Source organism: Malaclemys terrapin, chromosome 19 (genome assembly GCF_027887155.1).
Source record: "Malaclemys terrapin pileata isolate rMalTer1 chromosome 19, rMalTer1.hap1, whole genome shotgun sequence".
In the NCBI taxonomy this organism is placed as follows: Eukaryota; Metazoa; Chordata; order Testudines; family Emydidae; genus Malaclemys; species Malaclemys terrapin.
Window position 1 is genome coordinate 6,113,224 of NC_071523.1, and position 19,378 is coordinate 6,132,601.

Sequence of the window (19,378 nt, forward strand, 5' to 3'; positions counted from 1 at the left end):
TCGCCTGGTTTAGACGTTGAGACTCCAAAAGGCAGCCCCCGCGCAGGTGCTGAAGATGTGTTTATTCAAGCGTTTATTCAAGCTGCATAGTAAAACGTAGCTCTGAGAGTGAGCGCTTCACATCTTCATTGGTAACAGATTTTCTCTCCCTCACCCTCTGCGGTAGGCAAGCACTAGCCTCATTTTACAGATGGGGAAACTGAGTCTCAGAGGGTTTAAAGAACTCGCCCCAAGGTCTCGCGGTGCGTCAGTGTCAAAGCCAGGATTAGATCCCAGGCGCCCTGTGCCTCCTATTTGACACTGGCTTCGGGTGCAAAGTGCCCGCATGCCCGCTCACTGGCTCTGCGCCCGCGTTCTCTGCCCCAGGGAGGCGCAGTGCGGACGGCAAGCTGAGCAGTGCCCAGACCGCCCTCCTGCTGCAGGAGGAGACCCTCCGCCGCAACGACCGGGAGCGCAAGGCATTGATGGACAAGGTGACGGCGCTGGAGCGGAGCCTGCAGTCAGCAGACAGCGACCGGCGAACCACCCAGGTACACGGGGCCGGGGGCAGGTTCTCATGGATCAGGGATAGGAATGGAACCCAAAGGCAAATCCGTAGAGAGGGTGAATGAGGACACCAGGGGAACAAGGCATTTCAGACGGATTGAAGTGAGCCCTGTGTGTGCTTGTTGGTCGGAATTGGTGTGTGTGGGGGGTCAAGGCCATTTGGGGCACAGGCTGGGCCTCTCTTCCGGCTGCAACGGGCACTGAATACCAGCCTGATCCACCCACCCCCAGAGTGGGTACTTACAGGTTCACCCTCGTTCACCCTGGGGGGCGGCGAACACCCTGTGCGATGCAGTGGGGATGCCCGGTGTCTGGAGCTCCTGGCTGGGACGCCCTCCCTGCAGGGCCCCTGTTGGGATCGCCCCTCGGAGACAGTGTCTCCATTGGGACGTTGCTCCACACAGTGGGCCGGCAGGAGAAAACTCCTGCCGCTGTGCATGGAAAGGCGGGAAGTGGGGGCTGCTAGGAGCCATGATGGGGGCACCCACCGACGGGGTGGTTTGCGTGGTCCGTCTGAGCCTCCAGGCGTGCCCTGAACAGCACCACACCTGCCCTGCCCCCCTCTCGCCAGCCGGAGAATTGAGAATGCCCCCCAACCCTGGCGGCCGCCGCTCGTGTCCTAGTGTCGTTCTGAGCTCGGGATATTGAGTAGGAGCCAGTCCTGCCCTCAGCCAGCGGGCTTGGGGAAAGGGCTACGCTACAATCTTACGTCGACCTGCGCAATTACTGCGGTGGCCGATGGCCACACTGTCGGTGGTGCGCGTCCTCACCACAGCGTTCCCCCCACTGAAGAGGGGCAGTGTGGGGAGCCCACGCAGCTCCCTGCCGGGAGCCCAGCTGCCCCCTGGACTTCTCACCAGCTGGGAGCAGGAGAAAGCTGCCCGGGGCTTCTTGCCGCCGGTGGGGAGATCAAGACCTGGAGTCCAGTTGACTGCGGTGCTCCCGGTGGGGAGCCAAGACCCGGGGGGGGGCACGGATGAAGTGTGGACACTGGTAAGCTGCTTCGCGTTGACCTAACTGGGGAGTGGAGACCAGGCCTTAGGCTTGACGGGTCTGGGGCGGGCCCCCCTTCTCTGCGAGGTTTGTGTGGGATAGAGTGTGGCTCGAGGTTCAGATCCACTCGGAAGTGGCTTCATTTTGCATGCTAATCTGCCTGCCTGACCTCTGATTTACCTTCCCGTAGCACCCATGAAGATCAGGGCCCCATTGCACTGGGCGTGTGTGTTTGTACATAGGCACTCACACACACGGACTCACACATACATGGACATGGGCACACGTGTACACACACGGACACACACATGGACACGGACACACTTACATACCGACATGGACACACTCACAACACCGACACAGACACACACATACATGGACATTGACACACCTGTACACACACATGGACACACTTACACACTGACATGGACACATGGACAAACACATACATGGATACGGACACACACCTGTGTACACTCAGACACGGACACACTCACACACCGACACGGACACACACGCACACTCACACTCACTCCTTGTCCCCAAATCTCTTACAGGCAGAATAGACCAGACGGACATAGGGGGAGAAGGGAAGTGACTTGACCAAGATCCCCCAGCAGGCTAGTGGCAGAGCTGGGTTCAGACCCATGTTTTCCGAGTCCCAGTCCGGTACCCTGTCCCCTAGACAAAGCTGCCTGCCCCTGATCTGTGGGGCGGTGGGGCTCCGTGCCCATTGCAGGCGCTGGGAGAGAGATGCAGCAGGGTATTGGGCAACAGGCAGGGCACGATGGGTGAGACTCCTCCAGTAACTCCCTGCCCCCAGGCTGGCACTGGGGCTAAATCCAGGGGGCCGGAGGGGAGTCTGCTCCATCCCCTGCCTGCAGTGGGCGTGCACCTTCACTGTGCCTTGTGGGGCTGGCTCCTGGCAGCGTGCGGGTTGCTCTGCCTGGTGGAACTCTTTGCTCACGGTCCCAGGGGGTGCCCCGTGTCTGGGCTGTGTGTGTTATGTCTGCCGGGCTTGGAGGCCAGCCAGCCCTTTGGATTAAGGAACAAAGTTGGGAGTCTGGCAGGGCCTGGGTCTGCCGGCTCAGATGGAGGCCAAAGACCGTGTTCTGCTGAGCGTGTAGCTTGGGAACGGGGTGGGAAGGGGAGGAACAGTCTTTCTTGCAGAGGTCTCGGCCACAGCCGCTCTCCCTGCATTCTGCCCTTGCAAAGCAGGAGGCAAACTTGCTGCATCTTTGTCTCTTAGGAGAACTTTCCGAGGCTGGGGACTCAAAGGGGAGAGGGCGGTGGGCACCCCTTAAGGCGAAGGCCAGGCAGATGGGTACCACCGAGAGCCTCGCTGGCAAGGCTAGGGCTGGCAGCGCCCTGCTCAGTGCACAGCGAGGGGCCTTCCTCTGCTGGGGTCCGTCTGCCGAGCTCGCTTTTTTGTGCATTAATTTCTTCTGCATGTTTCCTCCCCGGTCAGCCAGGGGGGGTTGATTTGTGCCTTTAAAGCTGGGTTAGGGCTGGACCTGTGGTCTGGGGAGACTACAGCGCCCAGCATGCAATGCGGCTTGCTCTGGCTGGCCTTGTTGCAGTGCATGCTGGATCCTGTGTTGTCTACCACCCCCTCGTGCACCCCGCTCTAGAGCCTGGAATTAACCCCTGCCTGACCAGCCTGATCCTGGAGCCCAAGGAGGGTTCACCTCGCCCCGTCTTGCTAAGAGGGTTGCTGTGATCTTCCAGCTCCGGGGAGCTCTGAGCTGATTCTGGGGAGGAGGCCAGCGGATTGGTGGCAGCGGTGCTGTCGCTGATGCACGGCTCTCCTGGGGACAGAGAGGTGTCTGCCCGCTGCATCGCTTCCCCATCCTGGCCTCTGGCGCAAGCGGGACTGTCACTTGGCGAGGAGGCCGGGCAGCAGAGCAGCGCGCTGACTATTGCTGGTTATTGTTTGTATTGTGGTGGAATCTAGGAGCCCCAGTCCCGGACTAGGACGCCCTGGTGCAAGGTGCTGTACAAACTATCCCTGCCCCAAAGAGCTTAGTTCCTGTCACGGAGTCTTGGGGAACTCAGGGCCCTGCACCCCCGGCTTCCTGCGATTCACCATGACTCTCAGCCAGCCAGTAAAGCAGAAGGTTTATTTGGATGACAGGAATACAGTCCAAGACAGGTCTTGCAGGCACAGACAACAGGGACCCCCTCAGTTAGGTCCATCTTGGGGTCCCCGGGCATCCCAGCCCAGCCCCCCTTGGGAGGTCAGAGCCATCTCTGCCCCCCAGCCCTCTCTCCCTGCCTGCTTCCAGCACTCTGCTTTCAGCGACCCCTCCCACAGCCTTTGTTCAGTTTCCCGGGCTAAGGAGTCGCCTCGCCTTCAACCCCTTCCTGGGTTCTCATGTTACACACTCAGGTATGCGCCCTCGGGCAGATCCCATCCTGCAATGCAGACTATCCCAGCACACTCCCCTGTCAGCATTCACAGACCACAGTGAGAACAGGCCCAGTTCGTCACATCTCTCCCCCCTTCGAGACCGAACTGAGCAGGGTCACTTTAGCCAGTGACCCGGGGAAGTTCGAACCTACCCCCGTTCCCATGGATGCCCCCGCATCCCTCCCATTCCTTGGTGAGAATTACACCAGGCCCCTCCAGTTTCACGCCCCCCCTTAGGTCGGGGGTGCTTGATGGCACTCGCAGTTCGCATGTGGGAAGGTTTATGCGGCCTGCGCCCTTTTCCCACCCCCATACCTCTGGGGTTCCAACTGGGCTGTGGTCTTCTCCCAGCGCTCCAGTCTGGAGGTCTGTGCTTTGGGCTCTCTTGGTTTAGAGCCGCCCTTTTAACCTTGGCCACCCTCTGGAAAGGCTCCTCTATGCTGGGCAAGGGTCCTAAAGCTGTTTTCCCCTTGTCCCAGGCCTTCCTCCCCCTCTGACAGGGGTCACAGGATCCGCAGTACTGTCGGACAGTAACAAAGACCCCAGGCCAGTAAAAGCTCCGTAGCAGCCTCTGCTGGGTACGCCAGGTTCCCTGGTGCCCTGCGAGGGGAATGTCATGGGCCCGGCACAGCAGCTGGCGGCGATACTTCTGGGGTACCACCAGCTGCCTCCTGATCCCCCCTGACTCCATTTTCCCTGGGGGAGCCCATTCTCGGTACAGGAACCCCTTCTCCCACAGGAACCTTTTCCGGCCACCTCGTCCCATGGTCTGTACCGCATTGAGGTCGGCCAGGTCCCTTATCTTCCGCAAGGAGGGATCTCTCTGCAACTCGGCCTGGAACTCAGCAACTGGGACAGGGATGGCCACCTGCTCTTTCTCGCCCGCTGGGTCCGAAGCTGCAGCCTCCCTGAGCCGCGTCCCTGGGCGTTCCCTCCCCACCAGCTTAGGGTCCCGCACCTCAGGCAAAGCACCCCCCCCAAGGCCAGGGGGCAGTGCCCCTTGCCGGCTCTGACCGCGGGTCACAACTAAGGCGGTCTGGGGGCTGCTTGGCCAGTCCTCTAGGTCCCCCCCCATCAACACCTCGGTGGGCAAATGGTGGTGCACTCCCACGTCCTTGGGGCCCTCCTTGGCCCCCCATTTCAGGTGTACCCTCGCTACGGGAACCTTGAATGGGGTCCCGCCCACCCCGGTCAGGGTCAGGAAGGTGTTGGGCACCACCCGATCTGGGGCCACCACCTCGGGCCGGGCCAGTGTCACCTCTGCGCCCGTGTCCCAGTAACCATAAACTTTCTTTCCCTCCACCTCCAGGGGAACAAGGCACTCGCTCCGCAGGGACAGCCCCGCGCCAACCCTGTAAACGGAGAACTTTGAATCCGGAGCATCTGGCCCCCCAGAGAAGCTAGTCTGGGGCTCTCCTCCCTCCTTAGCAGGTGGTACTCTGCCAGCCCCCCTTCCCTGGGAATGCTGCCTCTCGCCGGGCTGGGTCTCTACCCAGTCAACCCTCTGTGGGTTCGGCCTGCTCAGTCTGTCCCTGAGCCTGGGGCACTGGGCCCGTATGTGGCCCTTTTGGCCACAGTGGTAGCAGCCCATGTCCCATGGGTCCCCTTGAGTGGGTCGGATGGTCCTGATGCCGGATGTTCCCCTCTGATGGGGTTTTTCTGTATTTTCCCACGGGGAGGTCCCATGGTGACTCTCTCTCTGCGTTGTGGTGGGATTGCTCCTTTGGGACTCCTCCCTTTTATCTCCTGACCGGCTCTTTACGAACTCATCGGCCAGCCGGCCTGCCTGTCGCGGGTTCTCTGGCTTTCTGTCCACCAACCACAGCCTCAGGTCAGATGGGCACCGCTCATACAGTTGCTCCAGTACCAGCAGTTTGACCAGGTCCTCCTTCGTCTGGGCCCCATCAGCCCACTTGCTGGCGTATCCTTCCATGCGGGCGGCTAGTTGCAGATATGAGATCTCAGGGGTTTTATCCTGATTCCGGAACCTTTCCCGGTACATCTCAGGAGTCAGCCCAAACTCTCGTAGCAGGGCCTTTTTGAATAGCTCGTAGTCCCCTTTCTCTGCCTCTTCCAGTTGGCGGTACAATGCCACGGCTTTGGGGTCCAGTAAGGGGGTAAGGACCCGGAGTCTGTCTGCGGGATCAACCTGGTGCAGCTCGCAGGCCGTCTCAAAGGCCTCCAGGAAGTCATCCATGTCCTCCCCCTCCTTGTATGGGGCCATGATGCACTTATCAAAGCTCCGTGCAGTCCTGGGTCCCCCCTCACTCACCGCAGCTGGGGGTTCGCTGCCCCTCAGTCTCGCCAGTTCCAGGTCATGCTGACGCTGTCTCTCATTCTCCTGTCTCTGTCTCTCTTCATGCTGACGCTGTCTCTCATTCTCCTCCCGTTCACGCTGATGCTGTCTCTCTTTCTCCTCCCGTTCATGCTGACGCTGTCTCTCTTCACACTGATGCTGTCTCTCTTTCTCCTCCCGTTCACGCTGATGCTGTCTCTCTTTCTCCTCCCGTTCATGCTGACGCTGTCTCTCTTCATGCTGTCTCTGTTGTTCGCGATCCTCCAGCTCTCTCAGTTTTAGCTCTTTCTCCCATTCCAGCCAATTCCGCTCCCCGGATGCCGAACGTCGCCGGGAGGATCCTCTGCTGGCCGGTGGGCTTCGCCGGGGGGACCCCCTGCTGGCCGGGGGGTTCACGGCGCCTTCGGTATTTGCTGGGCTCCTCCCCACCCTTCCCCTAGGCATAGGAAGGAGGGGTCTCGGGAAGCCCTCAGCAGCCGGCTGACCACTCCCAGCTGGGACAGACACTGGTGCCTGCGCTGCATTTGCCAGGCTGCTTCCCTGAGACACAGGGATCAGTTCATTCGCGCGATCTTCCGCCTCCAGCTGGGCAATGAGCTGTTCTTTGGTGAGCCTCCCAATGCGCAGCCGCCTCTGCTTGCACAGCTCCACCAGGTCGCTCTTAAGCCGCTTGGCATACATCTTCCTGCTGGCCACTCACCGGCCTGTGTGCTCACAGCTCCCCACAGTTCCCAGGGGGCCCCCTAGTGTGCCAGCCCTTCTCGAGGTCACCACCTCTCTGCCAGGGTTGAGCTGCAGACTCCTCCGCCCCTGGGACCACTCGCTGCGATCCCCCCGGGGGACCCTGTTACTGCAAAAGTCCTTCTCGCTGGTCACACACTCCCAGGGGTAATAACCGTCTCTCTCTCACTCTTCAGCACGCCTGGTCCCCGTCAATCCCCCTTCGTTTTACTGCTCCCCAGTCACTTACTGCAGGAAGCGCCGTCCACGGGGTGCAGTAGATCCCACCACTGCCACCAGTTGTCACGGAGTCTTGGGGAACTCAGGGCCCTGCACCCCCGGCTTCCTGCGATTCACCATGACTCTCAGCCAGCCAGTAAAGCAGAAGGTTTATTTGGATGACAGGAATACAGTCCAAGACAGGTCTTGCAGGCACAGACAACAGGGACCCCCTCAGTTAGGTCCATCTTGGGGTCCCCGGGCATCCCAGCCCAGCCCCCCTTGGGAGGTCAGAGCCATCTCTGCCCCCCAGCCCTCTCTCCCTGCCTGCTTCCAGCACTCTGCTTTCAGCGACCCCTCCCACAGCCTTTGTTCAGTTTCCCGGGCTAAGGAGTCGCCTCGCCTTCAACCCCTTCCTGGGTTCTCATGTTACACACTCAGGTATGCGCCCTCGGGCAGATCCCATCCTGCAATGCAGACTATCCCAGCACACTCCCCTGTCAGCATTCACAGACCACAGTGAGAACAGGCCCAGTTCGTCACAGTTCCTAGGGGCAGGGACAGAGCCCTTTGGCCCTAGGCTGCTGCGTCTTCCAGGCTTTGGGCTCACAAAGGCCAGTGCTGAGCCCTGGCTGCTCATAGCAGATTCCTGCTGACCCCTGCCGCACCGAGCGCTGACCTGCCAGGCTGTGGCTGCCAGCCCCCCTCAGCCCTGGCTTGCAGCGCCTGGCTCTCTCCTATCCCCGCCACGATAGCAGGGGAAGCCAGCCCCACTGCGGTTCGTTAGCCTCTGCTCCCCGCCGTCTGCCGGGATGCGGGGTGACGGCAGGACGTGGGAGCCCACAGACTCTCTGGCCAAGCGTTGAGCAGCAGCTGAGCCAAGCCAGGGCTTCCTGTGTGGCGCTGGAGCTGTATTGAATTCCTGCCTTATTGTAACCAGCCTCCTGCCTGCTTGGAATGGGAGCGAAGGGGGGAGGAAGGGATGCAGGGCCTGGAGGTGGAATGGGGCCCAGCTGGGCTCGCTATGGGCCGTGCAGTCTCTGCAGATGGAGATTCAGGGCTGGGTGCTGCTCTTCCCCTCGCCCCTCGGGCGGCTTCGTGCACCCTTGTGAGCGGCCGCACGGTTCATTTCACGTTGGCCCCCTCTGTCCCCGTTACACTGCAGCGGACGTGCTCAGGGCTGATGTGCATGGGCAGAGTCGCAGGGGGAGAAGGGGTCTAGGGCTGGGATAACAGGGGGGCTGTGGGTCAGGATTGAGGGGCACCAGCAAAGTTGGGGGTGGGCCCAAGTGCTGGAAGGGGGAGGCGGGACACTGGGTTGGGCATTGAGGCAGAGTTGCAGGGGGATGTAAGATTGGAATAGCAGCAGGGGGGCTGCAGGGTGGGACTGAGGGCCGTGAGCTGAGCTGGGGGGGGGGCAGGCTGGTATAGCAGGGGATGCTGGAGGGTGGCACTGAGGGGCGTGAGCTAAGCTGGGGGGCGGGGCCAGGCTGGTATAGCAGGGGATGCTGCAGGGGGCACTGAGGGGCGTGAGCTGAGCTGGGGGGGGGCCCAGGCTGGTATAGCAGGGGATGCTGCAGGGGGCACTGAGGGGCGTGAGCTGAGCTGGGGGGGGGGCCCAGGCTGGTATAGCAGGGGATGCTGCAGGGGGCACTGAGGGGCGTGAGCTGAGCTGGGGGGGGGCCCAGGCTGGTATAGCAGGGGGTGCTGCAGGGTGGCACTGAGGGGTGTGAGCTGAGCTGGGGGTGGGGGGGCCCAGGCTGGTATAGCAGGGGATGCTGCAGGGGGCACTGAGGGGTGTGAGCTGAGCTGGGGGGGTTAGCCCAGGCTGGTATAGCAGGGGGTGCTGCAGGGTGGCACTGAGGGGCGTGAGCTGAGCTGGGGTGGGGGGAGCCCAGGCTGGTATAGCAGGGGGTGCTGCAGGGTGGCACTGAGGGGCGTGAGCTGAGCTGGCAGTGGGGAGCCCAGGCTGGTATAGCAGGGGGTGCTGGAGGGTGGCACTGAGGGGCGTGAGCTGAGCTGGGGGGAGCCCAGGCTGGTATAGCAGAGGGTGCTGCAGGGTGGCACTGAGGGGCGTGAGCTGAGCTGGGACTGGACTCACAGGGGTGGTGCCGGTGAGAATGGAGATACGTCAGTAGAGCTGTATAGGGACCCTGGGGCCGGACTAGCCAGGGGGCTGCAGATCATTCCTGCCGGACGGCAGCAGGGCTGGGTGTGGCAGTTGAGGCAGAGCCTGCGCAGGACTCCGGCCGTGCCATTCATCTTCCGCGAGCCCTGAACTTACCCTGCCCGGCCCCAGCGCCAGAGGAGCGCGTAGCCGGGGGAGAGGGGAGGCGGCTGGTGACTCTGCTCCCCGCTCTCCCGGGCCCCAGGAGAAGATCAGCAAGATGAAAGCCAACGAGGCCAAGCTGGAGACCGACAAGCGGCGCCTGAAGGAGATCCTGGACGCCTCGGAGAGCCGCTGCACCAAGCTGGAGCTGCTGCGGTGCTCGCTGGAGGGGGAGCTGCAGAGGGTGAAGCTGGTGCTGAGCGACCGCGAGATGGAGATCCAGGTGCTGCAGGACCGCGGTGACACGCTGCAGAGACAGGTAGCGCCGCCGTTGCTGCTGGGCTGGGCCTGTGTGGCAGACCGAGGCCATGGCAGCCCCTTGGCGCTGGCTGCGCCCGCTCCTCCTCTAGGATCTGTGCGCGCCAGGCATTGAAGGGGAAGGAGCCGTGATGAGGCACAAAGCCCCACGCTGCTGACGGGCTGCCCAGCTCCCAGCACAGCCGGGCGGCAGGGCACCCGGGCAGTGCCCCTGCATGTCATAGAGCGGAGCTCTGTGCCAACTCTGCCTGCCCCAGCGTGGGGAGCAGGGAGTGACGTGGCTAGTGGGTCTGTGACTATGTAGCCCTGGGGGTCACCATCCTGGTGCAGTGGGTGAGTGAGCACCATGGTCCAGCCCCTAGGCCGCTGCTCCCGACCCATGAGCTGGGGGGGTGGATTCGATCTCCCCGAGGGGCCGCTCCATTGCTGTCCTGAGTGGGTGTGGCTTAGCACACCGGACTAGTCGGCCACGCAGGCTGTTCCTCTCCGAAGGATTCCTGATGGCAGGGCGGGTCGTGTAACGCCCGCGGGGCTGGCACTGCTCCAGCCGTCCTGGTGCGGCCCCTGCCACTAAGGGCAGGGCTTGAGCACAGAGCCTTTGTGACCATCGGCTAGTAACGCGGGAGATGCAGCCCTGGGCCCCGGCTCATTGCCAGACTGCGCCGATCCCTCCGCAGGTCACCGACAGCGAGACGAAGGCCAACGCCTTGCAGCTGTCCGTGGAGCGACTGCACCTCACCCTGGCCAAGGCCGAGGAAGGCGAGAGCGCCCTGAAGGACAAGGTGCAGGGCCTGGCCCTGTCTCTGTCGGAGAGCAGCGCCAGCGCCGGCGCCACCCAGGAGAAAGTGCTCCAGCTACAGAAGGCGCTGACAGCCAGCGAGCATGACCGCCGCGTGCTGCAGGTGGGAGTCGCCCGGGGCTGCAAGGTGCAGTGGGGGAGGAGGGGGGTGGGGGCAGGGTCCAGGCAGAGATTTCCAGCAGGTTTGATGGACGCTGGCAGAGGTGGGAGAGGAATCGGGCCAGGACTGGAGTTCCCCAAGGCTTCCAGCAAGTCAGGATTGGGCGCATTGGTAGATCTGTCTTGGATGGGCCAGGGCTGGCCTAGCCAGGGGGCTGCAGGGGAAACTGCTGGCACTGAGCCTGACTGTAGACACCTCCTTCAGTCTCACACCATCCTCCCTGTGCCAGCTGCCCTTCCACACAACACGGGGACTGGTTCCCCTCCCCACTGTCTTTGCTGTGAGCGGGTGGCTCCGTCCTGCTAGCGTTGGGATAATCGGTCCGAGCTCGTGAAGCGGGGAGCTTGGCCGGGATCTGTTTTGCACAGCCTGGCCCCTCTGTGCCGTTGGGGTGTCACCGTCTCCACTCCTGTCCCAGGAGCGGCTGGACGCTGCCCGCCAGGCGGTCTCGGAAGCCAAGAAGCAGAACAGCGGGCTGGCGGACCGGGTCCAGGTGCTGAAGACCGAGCAGGCGGAGCTGGAGCTGCAGAAGGAGGAGCTCGAAGGGCAGGTCCGGCAGCAGCAGGAGGTGAGGACGCGGTGCTGGGTCGGGATTGGGGGCGACTGTCCCATGAATGTAGTCTGAGCCGGCCCAAGAGCCAGCCGGCTGCTGATCAGCTGGGCTGGTATCTGGGCAGGGCGGGAGCTGACTCCGTAGAGACGTAGCAGGGGGTCACTGGGTCGTGCCTGGCTTTCCACGGTGACCCCAGTGAGAGCATCACCGGCACAGAGAATGGGAAGTGTATGTGGGGCAGGGAGAGGGGTTTCCCCAGAGCGCCCTGTGCCACTCATGGGGGGCTGGAGGGAGGTTTTCCTTGGAGCCCCCCCTGGGGGGTCACTTGTGGCTCTCCCCACAGAGCATTTGGACACAGGGCTCCCTATGGATCCGTGGGCTCTGCCTGCCCCAGCCAGGGCACTGGGAGTTGAAGTTGCCTTTCCTCAGGGTTTGGGGCCTTCCTGCCCCACCACCCAGCATTCCCAGGGGGCTGAGCCCCTCGGTTGTTAAACCCCCACTGCCCCTGGCGCTGCTTTGTGCCGACAGCCTTGTGTCTGCTTTGGGGGGTCCAGACTGGGAGGGAAGTTGCTCCCCCAGGGGGGTCCCTCACCAAGCCCCATTTATCCTCAAGGCTCTCAGCCCTTCCAGCTGCAGAGAACCAGAGCGTTAACCCCTCAGTGCTGCCGGCAGGGTCTGTGCTGAGCTACCAGTCCTGCCCCGCTCACCTCCCAAATCCCAGCAGCTCGTCCTGCCGCTTTCACCCCCTTCCCAGCCACGGAGCAAGAGCCCGGGCCCAGGCACTGAACTTGGGTCTCCCCCCGTGGAAGCGCTGATCTCTAACCACTAGGCTACCGGGCCGATCCCACGCGCCTCTCACTAGAGCGGCTCCCTGCCCTGTGACGTTGTGCTCAGCCACGTCTCTCTTCCCCAGCTGCTGCGCCAGTGCCAGGAGAGCGAGAGCGCGGCCCTGCGGAGCCTGCAGAAGCTGCAGGAGGACAAGCACCTGCTGCAGGAGCGGCTGGGCAGCCTGCAGCGGGCGCTGGCCCAGCTGGAGAGCGAGAAGCGGGAGGCGGAGCGCTCCTCCCTGCGGCTGGAGAAGGACAAGATGGCCCTGAAGAAGACCCTGGACAAGGTGAGGAGCAGGGGATGGGGCTTGATGACTCCCAGTGCTCTCCCCCCGGCACACACAGCCAGAATGGTATTAGCTGATTTGTAGGCTTCTTATCCAAGGTCCCTCCAAGGAACGGCACCAGGGTTAGCCATGGGGAGATTGTTATGGGAATTCGCTAGCTCCGTGCCACCTTCCCGGCTGGCAGGGGGCTGCCTGATCTCGGACAGAGGATGGGGGTGACGAGCAGGGGATGCAAAATTCCACAGAATCCTGGGTCTGGCACCGGGTTTGAATCCCGAGCTGGCATTTCTACTGAGAGCGAAGGGGGGTTAATGCTCAGCTTGGCTTCCAGTCAGCTGTGACTGGGTATTATCCATGGCATCGTGGGGCGTTACGTTCGGGAACGGCCTGAAATCTCCTCCGTCCATTCAGTGGTGCTTCGGTCGTTGCATTTACGCTCCTGTGCCTGCGATTTCAACGGGCAACCCGTGGAATTAGACTGGCCATAGCAGACAGCCCCTCCCTGAGTGACCCCGCCCCAGTCTGCCATGGGGAAAACCCACCCAACCGTGATCCACATTCAATCACTTTCCCATAAAGCGGTGCCTGGCACGGAGCTCTGAGCCAGCAAACTCAGCGCAGAGACCCATAGCCAGACTCCCATGATCCTCTGCAGCTGCCTGCAATCCTCCGGAGAGCACAGCTTGGGGATACAGCCCTGGAGTCGTTTCCCGCTCCCGAAAGCTGTGGTGTAAGGGCTCTGGTGAAGAATGGGGGCCTTATTCCTCCCCAGAAGTGACTGCATTGCAGCAGTGGGGGGAATGCTCTCTCTCTACACATCCTCTAACGCAGGGCTTCTCACAACAGATTTTTTGGTGGCCTCAGAGTGCCGCCGCCAACACTTGCTGGTGGCCGCTCTGACAACTTTTCCTAAAATACTTAATTAACTTTAGGAAAAGCAACGAAATATGCACATATACGTGTCCAAGCGCCGACCCATCTCTCTATCCCTGCCTTCAGCGAGAGCCCGCCCTGGGGAAGGCGGGTCGGGAACTCACTGGCCGCCTGCGGTGTCCCAGACTTCCCGAGGCCTGGCTGGGTGGGACGGGGGGAGCTGCCCAGGGGAGCACCCCGGTGACTGAATGCCGCAGCTGACAAGAATCGCCTCCAGCACCGTGCACACCGGCCCCACGTGTCTCCAGAGGCGCTGCCCGGAGCCCCAGAGGAGGCTGCGTGCTGCAGGGCAAAGATCCCTGCTGGCGGCGCAAACACCAAGGTGGCGCGTCTTGCTGCCCTTGGTACCAGCTACTCAGGACCAACAGCTGGGAGGGGTTGCCGCTTTCCGGGAGGGGAGACGGAGGGTCGGGGGGGACCCGCCCAAGCTGTTTAGGGGCGGCCGAACCTTTAAATTTTGCCCCCCTCACCATCAACATATACAGTTTGAGGGAGGCGACGCCTCCCCCTCCATGTCCCACCCCCAATCTCTGCCTATGCTTTGGAGGCTGTTGTAGCCGGAAAAAAGCCCCCTGGTGGCTACATTTGAGAAATGCTGCTCTAAGTGCCCTGGGCTCCTTCCCGCTGGAAGTTGCTGTGGGTCATGGGTGCGGGGCGTGCGGCACCTCTGTTCCCTTCGTGGTCTCTCTGAGCGCCCCCCTCAGATCTCGGGCCTTTACCTCCCACCAGGGGAATCCAGCAATTCTCCCGCTCTCAGACTGGGCCCTGGGCTCCGGCGCCATGTGTATGGACCGGGCTCGCCCAGCCGGGCCGGTGGGCTCTTCGTGTGGGAGTGTGTCACCGAGGCAGATATAGTGAGCAACATCCTGCTTCCAGCCAACGTGGGGTTCGTTTCAGCAGTGGGAACAAAGCGTTTGGAGAGGGGAGTTAAAAACCACAGTCTGTGCACATGGCTCTCTGACCCCCAGCTCTCCCGTAGTGTGATGGGGGTCTAGCCTGGCCTAGCTTCTTCAAACACCCCTGCAGGGGCCTGGTTCGTCTGAAGGGCTCCCCAGCAACCACTGCCTCACTTGAAAGGGGGGGTGTCCCGGCTAATCCAGCCAGTTCCTGCTCGGGTCAGTGCCTGGCTTTGGCCCTGCGTGTGTAACCCAGCTGTGGGCTCAGGGAGAGGTTGAGTCGGACTCCTCAGAGCCCACGGCCCTGCCATTGTCCCGTAACAACACACCAGTGTTTGCTCACGGGTGGCTTGGCCTGAGTTGTCTTATTTCCTTCCTGCGTGCGTTTTTCTCAGAGCCCCCTATTGAACTAAACCGATTCACTCCCACAGCAGCCATCCCTTGACCAGGCCAACCTCCAGCTTTCATCAGTCAGTACCCAGCAGCGCCACGCCGCGCGGGCCTGGGCCTGGCTGGAGCAAGTGCTGGGCCTGAACTGTGGGAGTCTGGTGACCAGTGCTTGGGGGTGGGGGCACAGGACCACATCAATGCCAGGTGCCCTCTGTGATCACATGGGGTACGTCTACACTGCATGCTGAGCCCGGGCTCTGACTCAGGTTTGAGCCCAAGTCCCCCTTCCGTCCACACACAAATCAGTCTGACGTGGGTCAGCCAGGACCCGGGTCGTGGATCCAAGCCCTGTGGTTTCGCGGAGTGGATGTAGCGCAAACCGCAGCCCCGACTCATAAGGGCTGCGTGGTGCAGTGTTGGCTGTGAGACCCGGGTGCAGCCGTTTACAATGCAGTGTGGACGGTCAAGCGCAGGCTTGGAACCTCCAAGTCCACTAGCCCGGCTCCCGCGGGCCGGGGCGTAGTGCGGAGTGTAGCCATAACCAGCGTGGCCCGACCCACCCTCTCTCCCTGGGCTTGCTTGGCCGGCAGGTGGAGCGCGAGAAGCTGAAGACACACGAGGACTCGGTGCGGCTGTCGGCGGAGAAGGGCCGGCTGGACCGTTCCCTCAACACGGTGGAGCAGGAGTTGGCAGAAGCTCAGCGACAGATCCAGCTGCTCGAGGTCAGCCGTCAAACCCTCCCCATTGAGTGCTCTGTCCTGAGCAGCCGGGGTGCGGGGCAGCTTTCCAAAGAGCTAGGCACAGTCCTGGTTCCTGCTGACCCCTGGGGGTGGAAACACCCCGCGGGTCTGCTCGCAGCTTCCGTCACGCGCTGCCGTGGCTGTTAGGATGTAGCCAAGAGCCAGGGGGTGCAGAACTCTGCATTATGCTGCTGGGTCAGGGTGCTGTCAATGGGGCCTCTTCATAGGCTCCCTTACCTATGACAAACCATTGGGTGAGGGGGAGGAGGGGACAGAACAGTAGGTGGGGGATGAAAGGGGGTGGGAGTTGGGGGGAAGAGACACAGATGGTGGAGACGTGGGTCTGAGAGGGGTCAATCTACAAGGCGGGTGTGAAGGACGGCTAGGGTGGACTAGCCCCAGAGCCGAGCGGGGTGGACGTGACGGCATCTCTCCCCAGTAGACTGGTGTAGCCCAGGGGGTGTGAAACGAGGGGGGAAGGTGGTTTGGGAGTTAAAGCCCCGGGCGGAGCGTAGGTCTGGAGATCCGGGCTCGCTCTCTCCGCTTGGCCCCTGGGACGCCGTGTGAGCTGGGGCCTGGCGCTTCCCCGCTCTGTGCCTCCGTAGGAACACGGGGATGGGGATAGCGCCGTGTGGCGCGTGACGCTGGGTTCCGGAGGGAAGGTGCTGTGGAAGTGTAACTAGTCAGAAGTTTAGGGGGGGCCCAGCCTCGACTTGGCAGCGGCATTGAAGGGTTAATACTCCCGCTAGTGCGGTGGATAGTGGGGAGCCGGGGAGGTGGAAGAGCAGTGCTGTGCTGATTGACAGCCAGTGACCTGCCCCTGCTGCCAAACTCCTCCCAGCTACCCCCCACCCCCTTCCTTCAGCTCTAGCCAGGCACGTCCCAAGGCCACCCTCCTTCCACAGCCTATCCCTACATGGGCTGAGACCCATAACCAAGTTACACACCTGCGCCCTCCTCCCAGCGCCGGCCCGGGGTGCTGTACGCTTCCAGACTCCCAGAATGCCCTGCTGCCACCAGAGGCGCTGGGCATGGCTGCACTGAGCGGATACAAGGCCCCCAGGATTGAGGCCGGCAGGGGCCCTGCAGCTGTATCCGTGCCCAGGGCCTGAGCCAAAGCTCATCGTGGTCGATTGAAAGACGCCCATTGATCAGACCCACGGGCAACCTGTCACCTGGAATCCTTGGCTCTCCTGGGAGGGGGGAGCCTCGCTCACCTCTCCCCCTCCCCTAGCTCCGATGACCTTTGAACCCTGGCACTCACTGGTGTGCTTACTGCCTTCTCTCTTTTGGTCGGGCGGCTGGTCCCTGCAGGAGAACCTAAGCATGGTTAGAAGGACGCTAACGTGTTCCTGGGTGAGTCACGCCTCTGGCTCAGTGCTTGTAGTTAGTCCTGTGCGCCGGAGCCTTTCACCCAGCCCCTCCCGTACGACGCGCCCCCTCTTAACAGAGAGCCAATCTACAGCAGGCCAGGGCTTGGCTGTAATACGAGTAACAATAATGCGCAGGCGTAATTGCAATCAGGATCCTGTCATGCTAGGCCCCATACAGGAGACCGCCTTGCCAGGTGACCATCTGTATGGACAGAGGGTGGGAGGGGAAACTGAGGCACAGAGCAGTGAAGTATCTTGCCCAAGGTTACACAGCATTTCAGTGGCGGAGCCGAGAATAGGGTAGAAGCAGCCACGGTTTGAAGACGCACTGGGGATCGAACCGGGGCCCTTCATGCGCTGCTACAGCTTGTGCGAAAGCCCCAAGACTCCTTAGCGCAGGGGCGGGCAAACTTTTTGGCCTGAGGGCCGCATCGGGTTTCGTAAGTTGTATGGAGGGCCGGTTAGGGGAGGGGGTTGTGGCCCAGCCCCCTCCTCCCATCTGATCCCCCCCCCCCCGGGACTCCTGTCCCCCCAAAACCCTGGGACTCCTGCCCTATCCATACAACCCTGCTCCCTGTCCCTTGACTGCCCCTGGACCCCCGCAGCCCCATCCAACGCCCCCCATCCTTCCTGACTGCCCCTTGGGACCCTGCCCCCATTCAACCCCGTTCCCCCCGACCACCCCAACCGCTATCCACACCCCCGCCCCCTGACTACCACCCCAAACTCCCCTGCCCTCTTTCCAACCCCCCTGCTCCCTGCCCCTTTACCGCGCTGCCTGGAGCACCGGGCCACCGCACAGCACAGAGACCAGGTCAGGCCGGGCTCTGCAGCTGCGCTGCCCCAGGTGCTCGCCCCGTCGCCCAGAGCATTGCGCCGGCGGGGGAGTGAGCGACCTGAGGCTGTGGGTGAGGGGGAACAGCAGTGGAGGGGCCAGGGCAGGGCCGGCTCCCGTTCTAGTCCTGCTGAGCCCTAAGGGAGTTTTTGTCCCACGTTTTTGGGTGTAAGGGGGGGGTGCGGGCAGGAGCAGGTGGTTATGAAATGGAGCTGGAGGGAGACCCATGCAGTCGATGGCCTGTGTGAGCACATAAAGCCCCGGGGCCTTGTCTACACTACAGCACTTGCTCCATCGCCACTCAGCTGTGAAGCTGTGTTAAGCCCCAACTGGTCAGCAAACATCTTCCAGTTGGGAGCCGGTAAGAAAGTGTGAAAAGGGTTTTCCTGCCCCACAATCTCTGTTTTCTAACTTTTTCCATGGGGGGGGGAATCATTTCACAAAAGGGAGGGCGGCACGAGGACCCCAAACTCCCAACAGAAAAGGGCCACGTCTTGGTTTCCAAAACCCGAAACGAAGTGACGCTGGCTCGGTTTTGAAACAATTAGTTTTATTGTCCTGCTTGGAGCACTGAATCAACGCTGCCATTGTCCCGTGGAGAATTTTTGGTCTACATGTTTCTGCCAGGAAAATGTTTTTGGTCAAAAAATGGCCACCAGCTTGCATTAAAACATTCAGCAGGCAGGAAGGCGAAAGGATGCTTGTGCGTGGGCGTGCGGAACCAGGGTTGAACCTGGGCGGGGCCTGGGGGCCTTAAAATAGCAGCCGTATAACACAGCAGCCGCACAACCAGCTTTGACGTTAGGGTTAAATTTGAAGCCAGTGCAGTGCTGAGATCCACCAGACCTAGTGGGGTGAGGATCCGTCGCGTCCAAGGCTGCAGAGAAGCCTAGGGACTGTGCAGAGCGCGTTAGCCAATACTTGGAAGAACCCAGGCTGCAGCGAGACGAACCCGGCGAGGGTCACTGGTCAGATGCTGCTGCAGGGCCCTTGGAGCTGAAAAGGAGGTGCTAGTATACGCGGGAGTGTGGGCGGAGGTGACCCCTCGCCAAGGTGGCTGGTGGCCCTTCTACTGACCTGAGTTCTGAGGGTGGCGCCTTGTCAGCCACAGCGGCGTGGTAGGATGGATCCTCCATTTCCTTGGCAGTCCCTGGCGTCTCCAAGCAAGGGAGGACGCACGCAGGGGCTGGGCCGTGCTGGCTGCGAGACAGCGCCGGCTGTGTCATTGGGGAGCGGGAGGAAATGCGGCGGGGTGGTGGCTAATGATGGCAGAGTGATGTGGTCACAAGGGGGTTGTCTGGGCAGATGGGGTGCAGGGGACTTTATTTTGCATGGGGGGGAATACCAAGGTGGGCTAAATCAGCCCTCAGAGGACTGACTAGACCAGCGTGGCCCCTTGCCCGTGGAAGCCTGGATGTGTGACCCCTCCTCTCCCTTGCTCAGGCTCAGGTAGCGGAGATGGAGCAGACCCAGTCCCAGAGCCTGGTGGAGACGGCCACCCGCCACCGGCAGGAGCTGCAGCTGGAGATCGAGCGGCTGCGCGGCTCCCAGCTGCAGGCGGAGCGCACGCTGGAGGCCAGGGAGCGCGCGCACAGGCAGCGCGTCAAGGGGCTGGAGGAGCAGGTGAGATGCTGGACATCGACTAGCCGCGAGCTCCCCTGCCGCCAGGGTCCCTACAGCGCCCCCTGCTGGGAGAGGCTGGGACTGGAGCAGCTGTAAGTTCCACAGCTCCCGTGCTCCCGGCTTCCTTTGCCGATCCGGGGAAATAGCCCCGAAATGCTGCTGCACCCTCTGGCTTGCCACGGCTTCGGGGG

General features: G+C 62.1%; 1 protein-coding gene across 1 annotated transcript in view; it reads left to right on the forward strand.

The window, feature by feature from the left end:
- The window catches only part of CROCC (ciliary rootlet coiled-coil, rootletin), a 70,247-nt gene that overhangs the window by 47,161 nt on the left and 3,708 nt on the right, over positions 1-19,378 (forward strand). The window contains exons 30-36 of the mRNA XM_054009172.1: positions 367-530; positions 9,557-9,772; positions 10,449-10,673; positions 11,149-11,298; positions 12,197-12,397; positions 15,207-15,338; positions 19,008-19,187. Coding sequence (XP_053865147.1) covers positions 367-530; positions 9,557-9,772; positions 10,449-10,673; positions 11,149-11,298; positions 12,197-12,397; positions 15,207-15,338; positions 19,008-19,187 — 1,268 coding nt within the window. The remainder of the gene's footprint in view (positions 1-366; positions 531-9,556; positions 9,773-10,448; positions 10,674-11,148; positions 11,299-12,196; positions 12,398-15,206; positions 15,339-19,007; positions 19,188-19,378) is intronic.